The 23,388-nt window shown below is 34.2% G+C and overlaps 1 protein-coding gene across 2 annotated transcripts in view; it reads right to left on the bottom strand.

Moving 5' to 3' along the window:
• Window positions 1–23,170, bottom strand: part of LOC120354897 (protein DVR-1) — a 217,292-nt gene extending 194,122 nt beyond the window's left edge. The window contains exons 1-2 of one of the 2 annotated variants that reach the window (XM_039442971.1): window positions 23,035–23,170; window positions 21,513–22,918 (exon numbers count right to left, since the gene is read on the bottom strand). In XM_039442971.1, coding sequence (XP_039298905.1) covers window positions 21,513–21,548 — 36 coding nt within the window. In that variant the 5' untranslated portion in view covers window positions 21,549–22,918; window positions 23,035–23,170. The remainder of the gene's footprint in view (window positions 1–21,512; window positions 22,919–23,034) is intronic. The other variant, XM_039442970.1, reaches the window with a different exon arrangement.
• Window positions 23,171–23,388: the final 218 nt, after the last annotated feature.

The following is a 23,388-nucleotide window of genomic DNA, read 5'->3' on the forward strand; positions in this document are numbered from 1 at the left end:
AAACATTATTCCTAAATGTTTTAAGCTGTCACAAAAATCAAGTTTTTGACAATCACATCCGTTCATGTGTGGATTATCTAGACATTCTGCTTTATGACCAATTAAGTTAACAAATTCATTCTCATTGACATCAAGTCTCTGATTCCTGAATACTATTACTCTAGTCTTTTGTGAATTTATTTTAAATTATTATTAAAGAAATATTTAATTGCCAAATCCAGATCTTTCTGCATTAAACCCAACCCTGCTCCTAAATCTTTATATATTATATATAAAATATTATCATCAGCATATTGCATAACTTTACTTTTAAATTTCAGGCTTGCGAAATCATTTACATAAATATTGAATAAAATCGGTGATAGTATGCTACCCTGAATCAATCCGCATGATTGTTCATAACTGCTACTAATGTAGGTAAATATTCCAATTTGCAGAGTTCTATCCACGAAATAATTACTGAATAACCTTAGTAGTTTGCCTCCAACACCTATTCTTATTGATTTCTGAATCATGCTTTCATAATTAACAATGTCGAAAGCTCTTGTCAGGTCGGTTGTTTCAGCTATAACAAATTAGCTATTACAGATATAACAAATACAGCTATTTTATTTCCATTTAAAGATCTATTTATGTCACCTGTCATATTCTCTAATGAATCAATTGTTGATTTTCCGGGGATAAGACCAAATTAACTCTCATTTATTATTCTATGTATGTTTAGATGTTAATGCAATTGTGCACCTATGGAATGCTCAAGAATCTTCATGAAAACTGAAACCGAACCCACTGGCTTGTAACATCCCATATCTTTTTTTGAACCTTTTTTGAAGATTGGTCTAAGATGCGTTACCTTCATAAGTGGTGGTATAACTCCCGTCCCATAAATTCTGTTGACTAAGTGTATCAATATCAATTTCAAGTAAAATACATTATTGATCAAATCTTGTGGTTTGATCTTGTCTGGACCTGGTCGTGATTTTCTGTTTAGTTTATTAATGACCCAATAGAGTGGTTCTAAGTTCATCTTTTTGAAGTTCATACTTAATCTTTCTCCTACTGTATAATTTCCATAATTAAAACTATGTGCTAAATCAAATTTTTGTCCTATCATCCCATCATTGATGTCCTCAATTGCTGATTTGAAATTATTTTTTAATTTTTCTGTCAAGTCTTGTATGCTTTTATCATCTATCACTTTAAAATCACTCTTTATTGAATCTATTATTGTTGGTTTTGGTTTTCTATTGATAAATTGATTGATAATTTCCCAAGTTTTTTTTTGTGTTATTAAAGTTTTTAGAAAACAATTTATAGTAATAATTTCTTTTTTCTATACAAATCTTATTTGTCAGTTCGTTTCTGAGTGTTTTTAATTGATTCCTTAATTCCACATTATTTCTATCTCTCTTCAACCTTTGCCATGTGAGATTTTTATTTTCAACCAATTGCTTGATATTGTTATTAAACCAAGGATTCTGTTCTTTTTTTTTATTTATTTTAACCTTAATAGTACTTTTATCATAGATGTTGTTAAATTTTTCAAGGACCACATTATATATATCTAATGGGTCTCTCAAATCTAGTATTGGCCACCAGTTCTCTTTTTGGATTAATTCATTTACTTTTTTAGGGCTAATAATATTTTTATATTCGTTCTCTATGCTATCTATAAGTGGATATTCAATTGAACTTATTTCCACCCCTGTCCAATAGTGATCCGATATTTTATTCTCAACCAGAAAATCTATATAGGAATTTTCACTGTTCACTTCAACATTTACATGGTCCAAACAAGATGAAACCAACACATTATTATAAGACTCTTCTCTAGTGGGCCTCTGAATACTATTATAGAGACCATTAGAATATAACACACCCAGGTAATCATCCGATCCATTTCTATTATTCAAATAACATATATTAATGTAACCCATCATTATAATATCCTTTTCAAATTTGATTAGTTAATAAGTAATATTCGTTGGCTGATATTTTGAATGACATGGAGTAAAAGGAAAAAATATATACATTTTTTTTAGTATAGTGATATGAAGTTTGTAATAATAATTTCAGTATACAAACATAAATTTTATATATCGATCAAATGTTTGGTTGAGGTATTGAATTTAGTTGGTTTAATGACTACTCTATATGCTTCCTCATCTGAGCTTAGACCTTCTGACCTATTCCAAATGTACGTTTTTAAAATAGAGATGCTTCCCATGTTATTTAAATGGAGTCACTTTTACTCCGTAGGGAGTTTTTCTGTTTTTTAGTACCGAGAGCGAAAAAGTGACACTTTAGTATCATGTTTCAGGGAGTAAAGTAAGTACTTTTGACAGTAGGTGGAGGAAAAAGTTTTTTCTTCATTGATTGGATTGAATGTCCACATTCTCACCCCCAACATATATAATTTATTTATTCATTTATTGGATAGAGCAAACTATATAATACTTGGAAAGAAAAAGAAACAGGCTGCTATCCAAAACTTCCTCTGCAAACTAAAAAAAAAACATAATAATCTGCGATGTGTGTTATCTACATGAAAACGGGAAAGAATAATATATGAGGAAGGTTTATGCTACCATCATTACCTCCCAGCTGATAGTCTGAAAGATTTGATTTTTCTGAAAGTATAGGCCTGATACATAAAGAATTAGAAAAAAAATAAAAACAAGACAATATTAAAATGTCTACGAGTATTTCTGATATATATGCTAGTAGCAGTTGAGTGGAATAAATATCCTGCACTTCAATCAATGATGTGCTGTACAACTAGCTAGATATTATCAGAGATGAGCGTAATCTTGAAACAGTAGCCTCTTGATATTATTGTGTTCATATTCAACGGTACTATCGTAAAAACATCCTTACAGATAAAGCGTTCTACTCAACTTTCACCAATATATAGTTATCAACAGTTGAGAGGAAATCATTCAATTCGGCTCTACAACGAGATAATCTCTACCAGACAAATGTGACAATGTGAGTGGTCTTACCGCAAGAAAAAAAACAGCTTAACACAATGTAAATCAAATATTCTGATTAAAACTTATGATCAATTCCGATCAATATTCTAACAATCAACACCCTCCACAATAATAAATGAAAATTATCATTCATGTTCATTTAGTATGATATTAGAATTATAAAAAATAAATCAATCAATCATCAGCTCCAAATTGGAAACCATTGAATCAATTGACCTTCTTAAAATCTTGTTTGTTTTGCAAATAAGACAAAAATGCAGTCAAATCTTGTTGCGTTCTTATGGAGATCACTCTACTGTTTTCGGTTGCTCTCATTTTAATTACTCCCGACCGATCAATCCACACATATCAAAGATTTTCCTGTGTTCTGATTTTTCTCGCTGCTGTGAACAATCTACGCCTACCTGGTGCCAGTGATTGGTCTATGAAGATGGGACTCTTATCGCCAGGAAACCCCACATCTGGTGCCGTCAGATTACGCTTATCCTTGCCCCTTCTAAGAAGACGTTCGTCCGCATCCTTCCTTCGTACAAACTTCACAATAATGCCCGCCGACCTCTGGTTGCCAAATTTTTTCAAGCGATGCGCAACGCTGATTGCTTCAGCACTGATTTTGACTCCCAGCTCCTTACAAACATCCAAAACCAAATTCTCCGCATTTTCCCCCTGAGACTCCGGAATGCCGAAAACTTCAATAGTGTTACGCCTTGAATATTGTTCCTAGTCCTCGACAAAAGCATCAAGCTCTGCAAATTTATTTTTCAAAAGTTCGTTTTCTTTTTGTAGTTGCTGGATAATTTCATTTTGCTTTTTAATGAGTTCATCCTGTCTACCTAGAATCTCGTTGTAGTTAATCCATTGATTTTAAAAGGTCTTTATAATTTTTTTTTTTGACTCTCAATGATATCCTTTTTAAACTCAGCCAACATCTGATCCAAATGGGCATCAGTCAGCCGAGTAGTAACATCATCAATAGTCAGTGAACTCTTCATACTATCATTATTTTGTTCGAACCGGAGTCGAGGATTCACTACCACGCGATAAACGGAACTCTGCAGTGCATGTGCTACACATCCATGATTTATCACTAAGCAAATCAATCTCCGTTGCTGTTAGGTTCACACACTTTCCATGAAAAAAATTAGCACACTTTTTACATCCAATCTTGTCCTTTTCTACTCTAACCACGCTCAGTTGACAAATTCCGCTCATAGACATACTCGCGATTTACGTTAAAAAAAGAACTATTTAAAAAGTCTTTTATAATTCCGCCAATAACGTTTGAATTCAACAATAAATAATCCCAAATTCACTCAATATAAGTTTTAGATCACTTCTAGGTTATGCAGCACAGTTATAAAGCTCCTATACAATTTTAAACTACCTATCTCATTGCAACTCTAATCGAAACGATAAGAAGAAGCCACCGTTTCGTTCGACTGCTGTCGACTGACTGTTTTAGCCCACTCAACGAAGTGTTAAGAGGGAAACATTTGGAAGACAATTTTTGACCCCGCAGTTCTATTTAGGGTAGTGAGGAGGTGAACATATCAAAAGTCCCCACCCCTACCCCCTGTGCTGAGGGGGTGGGGGTGGTTCAAAGGTATCATTTTTTGGTTTCTCGCATATAACTCGAAAATAATGAATTTTACATACATGACTATCCTGTAAGGAATGAAAGCTTGCATAATTTCCTACAATATTGATCTCACAACTTTTTCTATATCTCTTTCACTTTTCGAAATATCCGCTCTCAAAGATGAAAAGGAATGAAAAGGATTGAAAAGAAATTTGGAGAGAATGTTTTGAACACAATTTTTGACTTTGCAGCTTTGTTGGGACCAGTTAGGGGGTGAACATATTAAAAGTCCCCATCCCTACCCCTTGTGCTAAAGGGATGAGGGTAGTTAAAAAGTTGAATTTTTCAATGTTTTGCTTACACGCTCATGTCTTGAGAAAAAGGCGTTCAACCGACATGATTAACTATTCAGAAATGAAGCTTGATAAATTTCCTACAATATTTTTTTGTTCTGTGGTGATTTGTGATATCTCCAACAGTTTTCAAGATATACGCTCTTAAAAGTGTAAGATTGTTAAAATAACAGCTTTTAATCCTATTTTTTGATGTTCCAGGGCTTACAACTCTCCAACAATGCATCGTAAAAATTAATGCTCACAGTAGATTTGTAGAGCTTTGATTTCTCTTCAATTTGATGTATTATTTCACTATTCGAAGTATTCCTTGTATTGTTATTGCAGATTCAATTTGGGGGGCAAAATTTTAATTTTGTAACACTTGATCACTTGACAATGAAATTTGAGTCTGGAACATGTGGTACACAATTTTTGTCTTTGTAGCTTAATGAAGACTAGTTGAGAGGTAAACATAGCCGAAATACGCATCTCTAGCCCATCTATTGAAGGTGTGGAACTGCTAAGTTGACACTTGTTGCAGAGTTAAAAATTTCACCCCCCACATTGAATCTGCTATAACAATAGAAGGAAAACTTGGAATAGAATCAAAGAGAAAACAAAGCTCTACAAATTAACCGTGAGCATTTATTTTTACGATGCATTGTTGGAGAGTTGTAACCCCTGAAACATCAAACAATATGATTTAAAGCTGTTATTTTAACAATTTTACACTTTTAAGAGCGTATATCTCGAAAACTGTTGGGGATATCACAAATCACTACACAACAAATATTTTAAGGAATTCATTAAGCTTCATTTTTGGATAGTTAGTTAGTCATGTCGGTTGGACGCATTTTTTTTCAAGATATGAGCGTGTAAGCAAAACATTGAAAAATTCAACTTTTAAACCACCCTCATCCCTTTAGCACAAGGGGTAGGGATAGGGACTTTTGATATGTTCACCCCCTAACTGGTCTCAACAAAGATGTCAAGTCAAAAATTGTGTTTTAGACAAGATATCACACTCAACACTGAAGCTGCCGCAACAGTCGTGAGGATGTGCGTAGACTTGTGAAATCATACATCAAATTGAAGAGAATTTGATGCTCTATAGCCTCATGATCAGCATGGATTTTCCCCATCGATATTCAAAAAGTTATAAGAGCAAGAATAGCAAAAAATTGAAGGAAAATGTGTTTTTTTTTTCAAAAATGTCACATCTTTTAGAGCAGATATTTCGAAAAGTAAAAGATATATAGAAAAAGTTGTGAGATCAATATTGTAGGAAATTATGTAAGCTTTTATTCCTTATGGAATAGTCATGTCTGTAAATGCAAGTTGAGTAGATAGGAATGAAACGTCTCATTCAAACTCAGACAAAGAATGATTGTTTATTTAATCAACATCATAATCTTAGCTGTCTCCATAGAGATAGTGAAAGACGTCAGCTGAGGCTTCCGTAACAACCCCCCTCCAGTCTTTACTATCTCTATTATAGAGATGTAAATAGAACTCATAAAAACAAAACATGGAAAACAACATAATAAAAACATTTTGGAAATCTTTCCTTACTCATCTTCATTATAGTTCCTTTTCGATCTTCTAATCTCACTCAAATGGACAATTTCATGTCTACCTCGTCCATTGTTGTGTTGCTTTTTTACCTCCACTCGGTTCCTATGTAGTAGATCAATCACTTCATATGGTCCAACAAATCTATGATCCGATTTCGTTCTCTTGTGATGATTTTTCTTGAAGATTATGTCACCTACTTTTATTTTATTCATGTCTTCAGCCACCTCCAAATTATACTTTTTTGTCCTCCGAACTTTCTCGTTCATGATTTTTCTCTCCACTTCTCTATGCTCCTCTGGATGCTCAACTAACTCAAATGGTGAAAAATTTGTTGAAGAATGTATGCTACTATTATATGCCAGAATAGCTCTTGCCATTGCTTCTTCCCCACAGATGTTTCTATCAACTTCTAATAAGTGCAAATGTTCAGTTAGCGTGCTATGTAAACGTTCCATCATTCCATGAGATTGCGGATGTCCTACTGTAGTGAAGTGGCTGTCGATACCAAGTTCCTCTAAAAGTTTTTTGATCCGATTGTTGTCGAATTCTTTTCCTTTATCCATTAACAACATGTTGGGGGTATTGAAGAGCCCAAAAAATGCTAGTAAATTTTGTTCCATGCACTTGGCTGTTCTATTCTTTAAAATCCATGCAGAAGCAAGCCTTGTAAAACAATCGATTGTAGTAAGATACTTCAGTTTATTGTAATAGAAAATGTCAACTTGAATTATTTCTGCTGGTCTTGCGGGAGTAGGTGTGACCATCTGAGGCGTCTTGTAAGGCTTTCTGTCATATTTTGCTATATTGCATGCTGCACACTTTGCCAGCACATTTCTTATTGTTTTGGCCATATTCAGCCAATAATACTGCCGTTTCAGGTGTTGCAACGTTTCCTTTTCCCCTCTATGGTTGGTCCTTCCAATGTGATATTGTTCTACAACTTCTTGTTGTTCTCTTCTATCTTCAACTGTTTTAACTTGTCTATCACAAATTATCAAGTGTATTTTTGAGTCCCAGCATTCATCTTTATGAAAGCTCTTAATTTTATCAATAAAATCTTTTTCCTTGGAAAATATAAAATAAACTTTCCCCCTTACCATCAACTGCTTTGTTGTATGTTTCAGTTCATCATCTGTCGCCTGAGGGCCAATTGTAATTGTATAAGTATGAATTGGGCCATAACGATGGGTAGTTTTTGTTATACCTCCAAAGTTTTGTCTTTCAAGAATTATTTGATTACGTTTATCATTTATAATGCAATTTTCCATCACTTCCAAATTAATTTGCTTCACTTGTTGAGGATTTATATTCCGAGATAAACAATCAGCAACTACATTATCTACTCCTTTAATGTGTTGAATTTTGAATGAGTAAACAGCCAATTTTTCTTTCCACTTGGTTATCCTGGCGGATGTTTCTTTCAGCTTATTCATCCATAAAAGTGGCATGTGATCTGTTCTTAGCACAAATTCATTTCCGTAAAGGTATGGTCTAAAATTCTCAACACACCATACAATAACAAGAAATTCCCTTTCAATTTTACTATAACGCCTCTCGGCCGGAGTAAGTTTCCTGCTTGCAAAAGCAACCGGTTTCTCATTTTATGGATAGTACACCTCCTATTGCTTCCCCACTAGCATCTGTTGTTAATGTAAAGGGTTGTTGAAGATCTGGAAACTGAAGTATAGGCGTTGAACAAATTGCTTCTTTACACTTTTCAACTGCTTGGATAACATCTGATGATATGTGGAACTTCACACCTCTTTTTAATAAGTTTGTTAATGGTTCAGTCATCTGTGCAAATTTGTGAATGAATTTTCTATAATAGCCGACCATGCCTAAAAATGTTTTTATCTCTTTCAAATTCTTTGGAATTGGAATGTCTTTAATTGCACTAATTTTCTGGCTGTCAGGACGAACTCCACTTTCCGAAATCACATGACCCATGAATTTCACTTCAGATTGACACAAGTTAGTTTTTTCCTTTGACAGCTTAAGGCCAAACTTCCTTATTCTTTCAAATAACTGTGTGAGATGTGCTTTATGATCTTCGAGATTCTTGCTGAACACAATGATATCATCCATGTAGATTTGTATTGCTTCTTCATTTATGTCTTCTAAAAACTCATCCATCAGCCTTTGAAACGTTGGTACTGCGTTTTTCAACCCAAAAGGCATCCTTGTAAATTCATAATGTCCTCTCTCAAAGCTAAATGCTGTCTTCTCCATGTCCCTTGGATTCATTCTTATTTGATGGTATCCTGACTTTAGATCCAGAGTGCTGAAAACTTTAGCTCCGTGCATTCTGTCAATCATATCCTCTAGCCTTGGAAGGGGATATCTCTCCAACTCTGTTTGATCATTTAAAACTCTGAAATCTACAACCACCCTATGTTTTGGCGGTTCTCCAGGGGAAGACTTTTTTGGTACAACCCATAATGGATTACAAAATGGAGAGATAGACTTTTTTATAATGCCCTGTTCTAGCATATCCTTAATGTGTTCTCTAATGATTTTTTTCATTGCATGTGGATACCTTCTGGCTTTTATAAATATTGGTTTTGATGACTTTAATTGAATTGAGTGCTGAACTCTCCCTGTTGTTGTCAGACTCTCTCCTTCATTATATAAAGTGTCCTTATACTTTTCCAGCATATAGAATGCTAATTTTTCTTGTTCCTTGTCTATAAATTGTTCATTACAATTTCCTCTCACAATGGAACCCATTAGTAAATGTTTTTCCTTAGCAATTGAATTTTTCGATTTATAATTTCTATCCCCCAACTTGATTATCCATTGACCATTTATATTGATAGGAGCAGCTCCAAGATCTCTCATCATATCACAACCAATTATCACATCATACTTGTTGTTCATTATTCCTGTTGATACATGAACTCTCATAATTTTTTTAAAACCAATCAATCCAAACAGATTTAAATCTACTTCCCCTTTTAAAGCTTTTCTTCCTGTCAAAGTTAACATTTCACAAGAACACCCTTCTATTTTCAAACTATGATCAATTTTTATTAATGCTTCTTCCGAAATTATTGTACTGTCCGATCTTGTATCATACAAGCAATAAACATCCCAACTCTTCACATAAAATATAGGTAGCTCTCCTTTTTTTGCAATCCACTTTTTGTTCCTTGCTACCTATATTCCTCATCCGAAATCCTCAATCTTTATTCCTACCTTTCTTTGTCGATAATTTGGTTGATTTATTTTCCTTCAATTCAGGCCCTTCTTTTTCATTTTTCTCTCGATATTGACTTTCATAACGGTAACAGCTATTTTCACTATCTGAGGAGTGAGTTAAACTCTCTCCATCAGAACTACCTTCCAAATTTTTTTTGCGATTTTCCTTCCTCCTCAAAGCATTTACTTCTCTTCTTCCAAAATTCTTTTTTGGGGTAACCTCCTTTCTATAAATATAAGGACATTCTCTGGCAAAATGCCCTTCTTCCCTACACTCCCAACACTCGTTTCGTGCTAATTTCCCTTCTCTTTCTTTTCTATTTCCTTTCCCATTAGTAACCAATCCCTTTACATCAGTTCTCCATTTCTGGTTCGATCTGTTACCATAAACAGGAGAGGTTCTACTATTAAATGAATATCTTCTCTTATTCTCAACCACTCTCCAATTTGAGTGTCTATGACTAGCTTCTTTCCAATGAGACTCCTCATCTTTGACAATTTGAATAGTCTCTTCTAAAGACTGAGGTTTTGCAATTTTCACACTCGTACATACTCGCTCCGAAGCTGCTCTTAACAAAACTTCCATTGATAACTCTTCATAGATTTTATTTCTCCATACCCCTTCCTCTTTAGTATTACACGAATCTAAAACTTTCGATTTCAATTCTTTAACCAATTGCGATAACCGATTGGCAAAACTACCAATTGACTCTCCCAAATCACGATTCAATTCCAACACTCTCATTGCCATTGCAGAGACTGATTTCCTTGCACCTGCATAACGTTCTTTAAGGGCTTTTTTAACATCCTCCCAAGATGAACTGAACGATACTCCCAAATCAACCATAATTGATGTACTTATTCTAGACAAGAAAAACGAATGCAGGTTTGTAGTTGTTAATTCATCAAAATGCTGTCAATAATTTGAGAATGGATGGCATCCATTCTCTCCAAGAATAGACTAAGTTCTTTTACCTCTCCTTGGAACTCCTGAATTGATCCGATCAAATTCATGAGACATTTCACGTCCATAAGTGGTGGTTCTTTCCCGGTAATTTCAATATTTGATGCAATTTCCTTTTTCCTCCTTGGCATTTTCAAAATCTATCCGAAAATTCCTATTAACTTCAACTGAAAATACAAGATAATATTTTGGTTTCGGCACCAGTTAAGTAGATAGGAATAAAACGTCTCATTCAAACTCAGACAAAGAATGATTGTTTATTTAATCAACATCATAATCTTAGCTGTCTCCATAGAGATAGTGAAAGACGTCAGCTGAGGCTTCCGTAACTTGCATAATTTTCGAGTTATATGCAAGAAACCAAAAAATTATACCTTTGAACCACCCCAATCCCCTTAGCACAGGGGGTAGTGGTGGAGACTTTTGATATGTTAACCTCCTAACTACCCTAAACAGAACTGCAGGGTCAAAAATTGTCTTCCAAACTTTTCCCTCTATACCCTTTTTTGAGCATTCATTGCCTGGACTACCTGAAATTAGAGGAGTTTATTATATGTAATTATGGCTTAATTATAGCTGGCAGAATCTGTTTTACCACTGTTATTGGTATGTCATCCAATAATAGAGTTTATTTTCAAAATTCATAACAATTTCCTTCAACTAAGATTCTAAAATTGTTTCAAATTTGAATTTCGGAGAAGGTTGGCAATTTTGAATGTTTGGGAAATATACAGGTCCATCATTATTTTCAGGAATATTTGGTATCACAAAAATTTCCACTGCTGTGGCAAAAAAGTCATTAAATATATTGCTTACTCTAATAGGATCAGTTGTATGCGTTTCATTACTTATTATACTTATATTTGAATGATTACAATTTTGTTGTTTGCCTATCTCAGCTTTTATCATTTTCCAGGCTACTCGATTCTTATTTTTTGCATCAAAAATTTTCTTGTCAAAATATTTTTGCATAATGAGTTTCAAAGCTTTCCTTTTGGATTTAAGTTGAAATTTCACATCCTCTGATTTATACTGTCTGAATATGTTCTCCTACTCTAAAAGCTCCTTCTTTTCATTAACTGCCTCAGCACTAGACAATTTTTCATTACTGTACTCTTTTTCATTTCTGAATAGTTTTGGAAAGTTAATGTTAAAGTAATAAGAAAAAAGCGACATGAAAGTATTAAATTTTTCAGTAACTGGAGATTGAAAAACTTCAATCCAGTTCAAAAATAACAGCTGTTTGTAGAACATGTCTACATAACATTCACTAAGATTCTGACGCAGTTTCCTACTTGGTTCATATAAAAAACTATTCACATTCAGGATTTCGAGAAGTTGGGCGTCGTGATCTGATATATATGGGTGATTATACCAGATACGTTAAACTATCATCATAAATGTTTGTGATAAAGTTATCAATCGCTTTTTCGGAGGTAGCAGTAATTCTAGTAGGAAAATCAACCTTGTATTTCATATTAAACATTTTTAAAACGTTCATGAACTTATTGTAAACATTATCTCCCTCTAAAATATTTATATTTATGTCTCCTGCTAAAACAACATATTTATATTTCTTACATAAAATGTCAAGTTAGATCTCTAGCTTTTCTAGAAAAGGGTCAAGATAACAATGCTGAGGAGTTCTATATAAGCATGCCAGTACAAATCTGATATTGTTTAGTGAAAATTCCAAAACGCATCATTCAAATCCTTTTTCATTGCAAGATGCAATTGCAGGTAAGTTTACAGGTTTACATTTGGAAACAATATTATTATGCAGTAAGATCATGACCCCGCCCCCTATACTATTGATTCTAGGAAATTTAGAGCTTAAGCAATAATTAGGTAAATTCAGCATTTCTGTTTCTGCTTCCGACATTTTGTATTTGATAGAGCTAGTATCTGAGGTTCTATCTCTTCTAAATTTATCCTCAACAAATCAAGGCGTGATGGTAGGTGCTGACAATTCTGATGCATTATTGAAATATGGTTCAAGTGATTTTTTCTAGATATTTACAATATGGAGAAGTAGCTATCACAAGATCATTCTCATTATCTTCACTACATACATTATTTTGTACTAAATTTCTAACACAATTTGCACTAACTCCATCTAATCTCAAAACAATGCATGACAGATTCAAAACGTTGGGCTCTAGCCCAACTCTAAAAAAGATTCACGGTCATACTTTAAAGGTAAAGGCTCAGGCATATTTTTCCATTTCAGAAGCCAGCATGTTTGTCACACTTAGGATTCTATCACGAACATATTTTTTCCCTATGGAATTCAGATGCAGACCATTTCTTGTGTGGAATCTTCGACCCATATCACTTATATTTATAAAAGTTACATTACCAAAATGCTTACATAAGTTGAAATTTTCTTTGTTAGCCCTGTGAATCTCCTTGTTGATGACTGACCATGTTGGTAGATCATGTCTGTGTGGCACGGAGAACACAATCGCGTGTCTGGATCGACCATTTTGCAGCTGCCACAGCTTACTCCGAAGAGAGCTGTGAAGTTCTCTTCTTTCATTATGGGCAAAATCATTTTTTCCAGCTAAGAAGACACTTACGTCTTTGGCATTCGGTTGGAAAGTTCCATCAACCACATCTCTGAATCGAGCACCTGGTTTCACCATACCAAAGAATGTGTGGTTCTTATCATTGAAGTACTAATAGACATCCCTGCCCTGGCTATCAGCGTGAAGACGTACGTTCATATACCTAGACCTTTTATTTTGTGGACGTTTTGCTAGATTAGGTGTAGAAGCCAGCTCTTCACTCTGAATTACCTCTTCATCAGGCAGAATATCCGGTGGATCATGTACTTCTAAAATAGAAAATCTATTCTAAGTTCGCACTGAAGTGTTGGGAGCACTCTTTTTTGTTCTGAAAGAGTACTTAGGTATAACAGATTCTCTGTCATTAATATTCGGTTGAATTGTAAGAGACAATTTCTCGCAGTCAGATCTTAAAAGAGCAATAATCGCATCCCTGACCTCTATTTCTTTTTTAATAATAGCTGACTTTTAGTTAAGCTTGAAATTTCAATTTTCAGTTGTTTTATTTCATCTTCTGCTATCTCTTCACATTGTAGTGATTCTTCAAAAGCAAGTTTTCTTCTATTTTTTCCAATTCCAAAGTGCTCACTAATACTTGATTTTCCTTAGTCATATCCGTGAGACATTGTTGCAAATCGTTATTCATTTTAATACAACCGTCAAACCTATTCAATAGTGTCGTCATTTCTGGAATTAAATCAATAATTGCGTCACTGGAATATCTATCACATAATCCTGACATAATTCCATGGACAGTCATTGCAATCTCAGCCACTTCTGGATTAATCAAGTCGTTCTTTATATCATTAAGGTGTTGTTGCGGCAGACCACTGGCTTTGTCATTTTCACTTCGAGTTCTGGTCATTTTGTTTCTGTTGCTTCATGAAGAAATGAAGGAGATATAATTTGGAACAGAAAATTCAAGAAAGAATTTGGTAGAGCCTAGAGAGCAATCAAGGCGGGAGAATGAGAAGCTCCTGGTAGAAGGAGATTGGTCACAAAAAGGAAATTGTAATGAGAAATATGTAAGATCTCAAGCTTGTCAAATATTCTCTCAAATGTAAGTAAAGTTCGCCAATGAACAATACAACTTTGAAAAATAGCGCGTGTCCCTATCCTTTAAACAGCACCCCCATTTCAAAACAATATTGTTGCCATGACAACCAGTGAGGACGCTAAACTGTGCTATCAAGTGATTTGTGCTTATCGGCTCGGGTAGAAAAACAGGATTTGTAGCAGTTCAGTCAGGAGGCCTTATCTGTTGATATATATATATTATATACACAGGCCTATATCTGTGTTCAAGCGATGGGAAGACCTGAGCAGTCTATGATACACAGTCAGTACAAAAGTGGAAACTGAAGCCAGTCGTTGCTCTTACAATACAGTTATTTGACACCAGGTGAAGAGACGAAACACTGGTCCGTCCAATAGGATATATAATAATCCACCCACAAGCTGAGTTGTCAGCGTCGTCTGCTACATATCAAAGTTACAGAGAGTCAGACTAATTAATTGATTTGTCTGAATTTAGAGACAATAGCTAATTGAAGCTTTCAATTATTTTCGTGTCGTCAATTCTATCCCAGGTTAATCAAAGTCCAAGGACTTCTTGTAGCTACTGATGAAATTGTATACAAGATTTCAAATACCCTTTTAGGTCAATGACGAACAAACTACAGTGAATTAGAACAAATACGACGTAATTGATTGTGTGCGATATTTAACTACTTAACAACACCAACAGACACAAGAACACCCTACCTACAGCACAGTAACTAACTCATTCAACTTTTTACTATCTTAAAATTTCTTCTTCTTCTTCATCTTCTTCTTATCTTCTTCTTCTTTAAAAGACTACATGAAACAGAATCAGGCTTCAAAATCATATCCGATCGCTATTTCAATGTAGGCTACATATGCATCAATAAAAATTCATTGAAATGTTATCTCCTATTTATTGGATAAGACATGAGACTTCCCATTTATTCAATTCATTGAAATGTCATCTCCTATTTATTGGATAAGACTTTCTATTTATTTAAAGTATAAATTCACGGAAGACATCCTAGCTGAATAGTCAGTTGTTTTTTAATTACCTTTAAAGTCACTCAACTGAATCCTCGTATAGTCTGAGCTTGAAAATATGAAAATTCATATTGAAGGGGAATGAGCACTATTCACGACTAGTTAGAAGTACTATTATAATATTTTAGGCTGAAACATAACGGGCCAGCTGTACTGGCGAATAGGAAGTTGATTCTGCAGGAAACATTCAGTAATAGGATCGAGTAAAATATTTCCATGTGATGCATATTCAAGGTGCCTCCAAATGAAGGAAGAACGATTGTATCCATCCTTTGCAGCCTCTCATCGTTTTCCTAGCTCCTGATTCTTCTTCATCATCTACTTCTTCTTCTTCATCATCATCTTTCTTACAATACTACATGAAACAGCATCAGGCTTCAAAATCATATTCGATTGCTTTTTCAATGTACACAGTTAATATATGTATTTTCTTCCATCACTTCTAATCTAATAAAATATGTAACTCCAAGAATCTTGATTGAATTTAATTTTTATCCATGAGAAACAAGGATATTGGTCACAAGTATTTAATAATCGCACGTTTGAAAACTTCCAGGTTCTGTAATGGCGTCTAAAATAGCAGGCGTCAGTGACAAAAATATAATCTAATGCATACTTAAAAATATAAAAATCATCATTACGAATTGTAATCCTCCATTTTGTCTCTGCTTGGTGATTGGCCTGATCGCCAACAATATACTAGGAATGTCAATTTTTATCTAAAAACTATAATAGGAAGGTATTTCGGGTAAAGTGAGATGTTGATGATGAACAGAATGGATGAATGAGTAGACTCGTGCTATGCTACTCATATTATTAGAGCAATGTGAGTGGGCTCTCCAGACCGGCAAGTCTATTCCTACTAGGAATTAGGCTGAGGGATTCCAACAGATGCTTGAGAGCTATTTTGAGTGGTGAGCAGGAGAGCATTTGTGAAGGGAGAAGGGTCAGTCACTCGGTCGGTTGCGTAACTACATTTCAGGCATTTCATAACACAACGTAAGAGACCCAATAAAGAGAACTACTCTTGTAGCATCGCGTGCGACATACACTGCCTAATCGATTCTAATTCAAGAGAAACCTCTGCTCTACTCTCTACTATCTGCCCTCAGCCCTCAGCTACGGCTGAACAATGAATGAACGCGACCTATTGCGGGAGGGAGGGTAGGAACCACTATTGTAATTTGAACGGCTCACTCTGTTGACGTTGAACCGTCAATGCACACAACATCGACTACTAACAACGCTCTGACTAACCTCCCATGTGGGAAGTTTCGTATACATACCCTATATAACTCAACTCAGTCAAAAGGAATTCGCTAATGCGTGGGCACCCGATGAGGGTTAAGCCTGGAATGTATCTTTGGCCGAGTATTTTTGGTCTACACAGATGTGTCATCGAGGGTAAAAAATGGAACAGTTTCTTCTTGACTTGACAATCGAGTTAACACTTGAGTAATAAATCGCTTGTGGTTATACGGCAAAAGTTTCCCAAGTCTTGTTTACTAAAAAAAACCTCTATTATTATAATTATTCTCAAATTAAACTTTTAATTTCAAGAAGAATTAGTCTGTCTTGTGAATCAATTAATTAAAATTATCAAAAATATAACAGAGATGATTGTGATCATAATGAAGTTTCAAATTAAGTTTTTTTTAAATGTTCATCATAAGCCTAATACTTAATATTTATTCCATAAATTATCATATATTAAGCCAATTACTGATGTTAATATGACAATTACTAAATATTTATTCTATAAATTATTATATAACTTATTATTATGATTATATGTTGCGTTTAAACTGTACAAACCTGTAGAGTGTGCAGTATGTGAAGTATTCCCTGTTGCATATATTCTTTGTTGAGCGTACATACAAATATTAATTCAATGTAACCGCTGTAAAGTGATGTCATCTAACAACAGCAATTCCAGGAGCGACAATAAACGAATCGGACGAAAATGCAATCACTTCATTTCAAGGCGGTCAAATTTAGTAGATGTCAAAATACATCTACTAAATTTGACCGCCTTGAAATTGATTGTTAAACAGACAGGCTGACTCTTACAGGAGAGCAGACGTTCCAGAAGTTGGGAAGGAAGAGTATGATTCCCTACGCAAGCTATTTTCAACCCCAGTCTCAATTTCAGGTGAAATGATGAGTAATGTTTCAAGATGTGATTGAAGGAAGCTCATTGGATTAATGTGCTTGAATTTCATACCATAGTAGAAAATGTTTATGTTTGAATATTACATTATCTTTTCTAGGTAACGATATCGAATGATAGTGAGTTATATTAAATTCTAATACTTATTAGTAGGGGTAAAGTGAGACTTCTGAAGAAAAGCTGAAGAAAAGCTGCCCCAAACCTGGCTCAAAGCTGCCCCCAAATCTGCCCCAAATCTGATTCTTGGTTCTAACCTTGCCCAACCCAATGTAATCCGATCTAACCTAACCTAGCCATACCCCTAATCTCACAATAAACCTCAAATGAAGATTTCCCACTTTTTTGGAGAAAAAAAACTAGATCCAGCTTTTTTTTATTTCTTGAATAACTAGGAAACCGTTAATTTTACAAAAAATCTACAAGAGTAACTTTTTCCAGTAAATCTAATAACGAATCCATTTGTCAAGATTGAACAAAAAATAAGGATCTCATGGGAAAACTAGATCCAGCTTTTTTTTATTTCTTGAATAACTAAGAAACCGTTAATTTTACAAAAAATCTACAAGAGTAACTTTTTCCAGTAAATCTAATAACGAATCCATTTGTCAAGATTGAACAGAAAATAAGGATCTCATGGGAAAACTAGATCCAATAACTAAGAAACCAAGAATAACTTTTTCCATTTGTCAAGATTGAACAGAAAAATTAGATCCAATTTCTTGAATAACTAAGAATAATTTTTTTCAGTAAGTCTATTATTTGTCAAGGGATCCTAACTCTGAAACTGAGCAACAAGCATTTTTATGTTGAGACCCTTTCTTAAGCAAACCTCAGCTCTAAACCCCCCCCCCACCACAGGGGGGGGGTTGGGGGATCTTGACCCTCTGCCTTTAACTGAACTACTTGAAAACTCACCTCAGGTTGTATTGAGAAGAAAAAAATATATAATAAAAATGTATAAGAAAGAAGTCAAGTCGGATATATTACTTGTTGATCAGAGTGTACATCTTGATGAGAGTATTACCAAATATGAGTATATCACTCACACACCATATATTCAACAGACATTTAATTACAATGATGAAATTCGAATTAGTTTAAAACAAGAAGATATTTATACACTTCCAAGTAGAAGTTTTCTCATAATTGAAGGCGAAATCAAAGTGAAAGATAAGAATGATGTTGAAACCAAGGACTTTTCACTTATCAATAATGGAGTTGCATACCTATTTGATGAAATCAGATATGAATTGGGAGGGGTTGAAGTTGATCGCACACGTAATGTAGGATTGACAACAACCATGAAAAACTATCTACGTCAATCAAAACTCAATGAAAAAATTATGGAGAATGCAGGATGGAAGTTGACTGGATGGAAAAGTTTAGATAAATTCTGCTTTTGCATTCCTCTGGATATGTGGTTAGGTGTAATGGAAGACTATAGAAAAGTTCTATTAAATGTTCGTCAGGAAATTGTTCTATTAAGATCATCATCAGACTTAAATTGTATTGAATCAGAGACAGCAAAATCGGTGAAAATTGATATTACAAAACTACAATGGAAAGTACCCTATATACATGCTTCTGACACTGTTCGTCTTGATCTGCTGAGTTTAACACATAGTGATATACCAATTACCATTCCATTCAGATCATGGGAATTGCATGAATTTCCACAATTACCTGAAACTACCAATCTTCAATGGACAGTTAAGACAACTTCAAACATATTGAAACCTAGATTCATTATTCTTGGATTTCAAAAGAATAGGAAAAATGTTATAACTGCTAACAGGTCACATTTCGATTTCTGTAATCTGAACAATGTTAATCTCTATTTAAATGCTCAATCATTCCCCTATGAAAATATTGTTGGTAATAAACATTTATTGTATCACATGTTCTCTGAATTCCAAAATGAATACTATCCTTATAACAGCAGTACATCAATTGAGTATAAAACATTTGATGAATATGCACCATTGGTTGTTATAGACTGTAGTAAGCAAAATGAACTATTGAAATCTGGTGCAATAGACATAAAGTTGACATTAGAAACAACAAATAATTTCTCAGAAAAAACCAGTGCCTACTGTTTAATCCTCTATGATAATGAGTTTGAATATACACCACTGAGTGGAACAGTAAAAAGAGTATTATAAATCTTCTATAAAATAACAAAGAACTAGACAATATTCAAATCAAAAGTATTATCTACAAATGTATCAATATTTTACCTTCAGTATCATCCCATTGATTTGTAGAATTGTTCTTGTCTTGATCTCAACCATTTTCTTCAAATTTAATTTTAAAGCATTTTATATTATTATTCAATTTATCAGCTTCTTTCAAAGCAAAACACTGACTGTGATGATATAGTGCTATCCATATGAGCTTAGATTTTTGCCAATAAAATTGAATGAAACTCTCACTGTATAAAGAATGTAATCTCTCAAAACACTCTACTCACTCTTTCCCTCATTCTTTCTTCCTCTCATTCTCTCTCTTTGTCTCTCTCTATCTCTCTCTCGTGGTTCTCAACCTTTTGCCTCCCTTTCGTCTTGAAGTCGAATTAAGTGGAAACGTAAAACTATACATTGTTTATGATCCCCTTCCATGATTTTCTTCACTATTCCATTATTTTCATCAACAGTTCAAATCATCCGCGGATCCTAAGCCTTTTTGTTCGAGTGGTTTTGTCATAAGAAATTGAATGGAGATCATCATGCAAAATTAATGCACTCCAGAGAAGTACATTTTGAATTTTACTAAGACAACATTCTATACCTGTAAAAAAAATTGTCTCATGATATTCATGAAAGTCTAGGTTCTTTATAGTCATGCTCTTCTCTTGGCAATCTTCATGTTTCATGAAAGCTGACAATGACAATCTACACTATTTACAAACGAGATGCCTAACGGAGTGTTTTTAAATGACAGCATTGTATTCAAACGTCTGATGGATTTATTTTATATATAGATTCCCATGAATGGTCTCACGTCAATAGATCGAATCAGATACTTTTTATCAATATATTATATACTAAGCAGCTTACTTGTGCAAGAATATAAAATGTGATAGGTGCATGTGTGGGTTGTAGTAGGCCTATCTGTGGGCATCCGAATCCTACTTACTTAAACCTGTTTTAGTTCCTCTGGATCCGCATGTCAAAGCTGAATGATTAATATAAACTTTCAGCGATAATTTGCATTTTACTCACGGTTGAATGCGATTTATTGAAGCACAATCAATTTTGGATCATGAATGAGGCAATAAATTTTTAGTGCATTCATCTTGACTATGACTGGTCTGCAAACTCCAATTTCTATCGTATCAATCTTGAAGCTTATGGTGAAATATTCCAGTTTTAAGATGCACTGATAAAAGAGCACTAGAACTTCCTAATTATTGCGCAAAAATGTATACTCTCACCAACAATTTTTTAGTGATAGTTCATAAAACTTTGTATTATGAGAGTCATTGATGTGATATTTATATGTAAGTTAAGGTGAATCTAATGCGAGTATATTTAATACCTCAAAAGTGTTTCAAAGGCCAAATACAGCCAAAGCATACATCATATGTTTAATCTAATAGAATATTCAGAGGGATGGCAAAAGATCGTACGAACAAAAATCGATGTGTGTGTAGTAAAACTTACTCATCCACATCACTTCTATAAATCGGTACTAGTACATAATGCCCTATAATGACTTAGCGGTAATTAACTACAATAACAATGGCTATAACAATGAAGAGCTACATCAACAATAGGTAAATAGCTATTTTATCCTCTCATTCATTTTGATAGATGAAAAAAGGCAAGAAAAAAATCATGAGGTTACTCAAACTTCAATTTTAACTTTTTTCATTTTTTTTCGAATGCACATTTTTATACAATAGTGATTGTTGGATTCAAGCAGTCAACATGTACATTTTGAACAGAGACTTCGAATAATGTACAAATTGACTTATAGATTTCTATTTCAATGACAATAGTGATGATAAAAATAAATTCATAGTTCAAGATGAGAATACTTACCCTGAGTAGGATGATACTGAAACCAATGAACTCCATGTGATCCCAGGGATACTAAACCTACCCTAAGAGTGAACTTTATATGACGTTATATATTTTTCATGATTTCTAGTAGTGTTTCATGTAGGTTTTAGGATTTATAATAGTATTCATGACTATAATTTCGTAAGTTTTGCATAGATTGTGCAACATGAACTTGAGGGTAGGGTAAAAACTACCCTAAGAGTGAACTATGACCTTCCAATTTTTTCCTCATCTTTCTTGTAGTGTTGCATGTTAGATCCATCATAGTATTCATCACTATATTTTTTTGTTCACTTTATATAAAAACGTTACTTTTACCAAACGTTACTTTTCACTACCCTAAAAATGCAAGGTTTTATAAGTTTATTTTTATAATTATAATAAAGATCGATTTCTGCTTTACATAAGTGCTCGTTAGGTTCATCAATAACCCTTGGACGTATTAGAATCATAGAATAACTCTATATCTTGAAATATATTGAGATATTCAATATGAAAGAAGTGGGTCCCTGGGACCCAGGGTCACGACTAATGTCAGAAAAAATAGGGTCACGACTAGAAAGCTAGGATTCGATTCAGAGTGCACACTTTCAAGTAACCATTCAGAGTTCTATAATAACTACAAAAAACTAAAAATATTGGTAATCCACGAATAGTAATGGAGTGTATTACAGTCTTCTTGATACAACATAAATTGTTATACTTGCAATCCATGTACGAATATTGAGGGGAAATAGAGGAAAAATGATCTTCTAAATTTTGAATAAATAATTCAGATCACTCTGTCGGCATGACTAAGCATCTGTCAGGATTCAGGATTGGGACAAGTACTGGCTGGTAAATAATAGTACATCCAGTTTGAAGCTAACTTATTGGTGAAAATAGCTAATTGAATGGATTGCACTTACATAGAAGGAAATTATTTAGACTGTTCCAAATATCAGTGGATAGATTAAGAACCGGACTCTCACAATAAAATTATGCATGAAATTCAATTACTAAACTTGACTACACTGAATTTCACGAAAATATTAATGATATATAATAATTAATAGAGAGGGAACGTTGCAAGAATATTATGATTGCTGTTCTTTGAAATTATATTCTCTATTCCATTGTGTATAATTCCTCATTGATTACACCAAGATGGATTTGGAATTTCAGGTAGATTCCGACGAATAGAGACTGTGTAACTTTTTCATTATTTTGTTGTCGTGCCAAAATGTTGAAATCGGTAATCTCCAGTCCTAATACCGGATCAACTACGTAGGTTTTGCGGGGTATGAGATGAGGGATGCCAGAAACAATAGGAGACGTAGCAGTGATGGCCTATCAATTGATACCGGTTTTAGTTATACTCGATTTGATGTAAATTTGTGTAACACCTAAAAAAAAGAGAATACAATGTATTCCAATTTGGAAGCTACATCAGAGTATAGGATTGTAGATTGTAGGCTAACATCCAAGAATACACAAGATGTCACAGACACAACACACACACCTTTGAGACATCAGGAGTAGGAAGATGACGTTTGTAGAGTGAAGCAGGCGACGCCGAAGCAGCCACGAGTAGTAATAGAAGCACAAGTGAAGGGAGAGCGACTGTCGTCGACAGAAGAGTGCACATTGCCCATTGCAAGAGTCAGCCACCGGCTTCTCGCTTTTATAGCACCAACAGCTGTTTACCCATGGGGGGGGGGGGGTTCCCCACCCACAAACAGATCTACTTCCAAGAATCACAGTGAGTGTGTCATCACGAGCGATCACTACCGCCTGCCACAACACTGGAATATGCCTTCATCTCAATGGGAAATGGCACTTATTAATATTATCGTGTCAACAACCTTATGTACTG

This window comes from Nilaparvata lugens, chromosome X, assembly GCF_014356525.2.
Source record: "Nilaparvata lugens isolate BPH chromosome X, ASM1435652v1, whole genome shotgun sequence".
Classification (NCBI taxonomy): domain Eukaryota; kingdom Metazoa; phylum Arthropoda; class Insecta; order Hemiptera; family Delphacidae; genus Nilaparvata; species Nilaparvata lugens.